Source organism: Octodon degus, unplaced genomic scaffold, assembly GCF_000260255.1.
Source record: "Octodon degus isolate 3935 unplaced genomic scaffold, OctDeg1.0 scaffold00001, whole genome shotgun sequence".
Classification (NCBI taxonomy): Eukaryota; Metazoa; Chordata; class Mammalia; order Rodentia; family Octodontidae; genus Octodon; species Octodon degus.
Window position 1 is genome coordinate 23,198,007 of NW_004524577.1, and position 2,683 is coordinate 23,200,689.

A 2,683-nucleotide genomic window follows, 5' to 3' on the forward strand; every position below is an offset into this window, starting at 1 on the left:
TTTTGCAGAACCAGGGATTGAACTCAAGCCCTTGTGCTTGCCAGGGAAGTGCTTATTCCACTGAGCCATCTCCCTGGCCCTTAACTTACTCTTTACCATCTGAAATCCTGTAATAAGGATACATTATTAGTAAATTGAGACAATAAAGACATTTCTTCAGTGGCCACACAACAGGACAGAAAGCCTGCGGCAACTGTGTAACTTCAGTGAATCCTAACGACATTTTAAAGAAAATGCATAGAAACTCACAGGCCACTGTTCCTCAGTTGGTGTGCCCAAAGTTTCAAAGATTCTTGTAAGCTGATCGAGATCTGAGTCTCCTGGCAAAAAAGGAACCTGGGGTAAAACAAAGAAAGAGACAAAACATTGCAAGGTGATTTTTGATAGTTATTACACAAATCAACATTATTATTATTATTATTATTATTATTATTATTTTTTTATTTTTTTAAAAATTGAGATAGGGTCTTGCTGGTTAGTCCGGGCTGGCCTCAAACTAGTGGCAATCCCTGGCTTCAGCCTCCTGAATGCTAAAATTATAGGCATGCACCACCACACTCAGCATAAACTATAAATTCAGTAAAATAATTGAAAAGGGTTAGAAATGAAGTAAGGATTGCTTTGCAGCCTCTTCACTAAGATTAGTGCAGAAATAAAGTAGGGACTACTCACTTTACTCACTACTAATTTCACTCTTGAGAAGCTCTAATAAACTTCACCATGTAACAGGCACTGGGTGGGCTAAAGCTTAGCTACTGCAACAAGAGAAAGCTACTGCCTGCTTTCCCCGAGGTAAGGTGATGAACACTGACATAAAACACAAGATTCGTAAGCTGAGTCCAACACCCTATCCCACAGAGAAACAGCACCGAGGCTCTCAGGGTGGTCAGGTAAAAAAAACTTCCCAGAGGAGGCAGCAGTGGAAGGCAAGGGACACCGGGATTACGGTGCTCAGAAGGGCTTCCGATGGAAGCAGAGAACCATTCCAGGGAAGGTACCAGTTCTGGAGGGGAACAGAACGTAGCAATATTCCAACCCCGCTGAAATCATTTAGTGGTAAATCCTTTCTTTAAAGAAGTGTAGGGGGACAAAAAGAAGTGTAGGGGCCAGTGAGATAGCTCAGCAGAGTAAGCACCTGCTTAGGCAGGCACAGGGACCTGGGTTCAATCCCTGGCACCACGTGCCACACTGGCCCTGCCCTTGGGCCCGCTGAGCCGGCCACCAAGACCAGGCGTGGCGGTGCATGCATTGGGGAGGCTGAAAATAGGATGATCACTATGAATCTGAGTTGCATAGTGAGATCCTACACCAAATACATTTTTTAAAAAAAAGTGTAATGGCAAACTTTAAAAAAGGCTAATAATCACACATCAAAAATACAAGTGATGAATTATCAACATCCCTGCTACCATAGACATTATTTTCCAATTCATTTTTTTCAAATGAAAAAGAAAAAAGCCTTAATTCTCAATACAATGATCTTGAACACTTTTTTTTTGACCAATATTTTTTTGTTGTTTTGTCTTTTTTTTGTTTTTATTTATTTATTTTTTGAGCACTTTTAAGAAATTTACAAATATTTACATTTTAAAATGTCACTGGGCGCTGTGGCTGAGTGGTAGAGCCTCGCCTGTGCAAGGCCCTGGGTTCCATCCTTAGCACCACAAAAAAATGAACAATAAAAGAAATGAATACCGCTATCCACCTACCAAGTTAAAAAAAAAAAAAGAGAGAGAAGGTGGGAGAGCTTCCAGCTACCCTGCGCCGGCGGGACCTGCTGGTCCCAGCCCAGGCGCAGCATGGGTGAGACCCTCTTCCACTCCCTTGGGACCCCCACCACCACTCCGCAGCACCCCCCTGCCCTGCCCACCAAGTGAGAAGTTCTGCCGTGTTCTGGGGACCCCCAGATCCAGTCCTAGCCCAGGCCCCGTGTTGGGCGTGGGGCGTGGGACCCTGGGGCTCATACCCTCAGCAGGTGCTCTACCACTGAGTTATATCCATAGTCTTCTCAGCTTCTAGAACAATGACTAGCACATTGCAGACGCCAACTAGCATTTGCTGAATCAAGATATAAGCCAATGAATTAGCCAGTAAGTAGTATGACTCAGTGACTACACGAAGCAGTCCACAAGGGAGCCGAAAACAATCCGGACGTGCTTTTCTGGGAACTTACTCTCCAAATTTCCACAATTTAGTTTCCCTTTCTCTGAAATGATCTTTCTCTTTCAGCATGCCACAGAATTGCAATTAGAACAAATTGGAAATTTATTCTAATATTTTGAAAGAAACTTTCTGCCTCATCTAAAATATTTGGGAAATAATTATGCAATATGCTGTTTGTGTCATTTACCTCAATTCTTCACACCCAACTATTTCATTTAGTGATTTCATAAAACACCAAGAACAAAAGAAAGCATAAAAATAGATTTTGAGTAAGTTTATCATGCTACCTACTTATTTATTTGTCAATGATGGAAAAACTTCAAAATACCAACTTAAAATAGTTAATGAAATTATACTGTAATGTTCTCTCTTCTCTTTTAATACTCTATTCTCGTATGTATAGATACCATATTTTGCAAATAAAATTATTGGATTTAAAAAAAAACCTAATAAAACCAAAAATAAAAACGTCACATGGCAGACATGATTTTAATGAAGAACCAGGTCTCTCAACATTTTT

The 2,683-nt window shown here is 40.9% G+C and overlaps 1 protein-coding gene across 1 annotated transcript in view; it reads right to left on the reverse strand.

The window, feature by feature from the left end:
- The window catches only part of Cdk7 (cyclin dependent kinase 7), a 36,497-nt gene that overhangs the window by 9,668 nt on the left and 24,146 nt on the right, over positions 1–2,683 (reverse strand). The window contains exon 9 of the mRNA XM_004623026.2: positions 250–336. Within this exon, the coding sequence (XP_004623083.1) occupies positions 250–336 (87 nt within the window). The remainder of the gene's footprint in view (positions 1–249; positions 337–2,683) is intronic.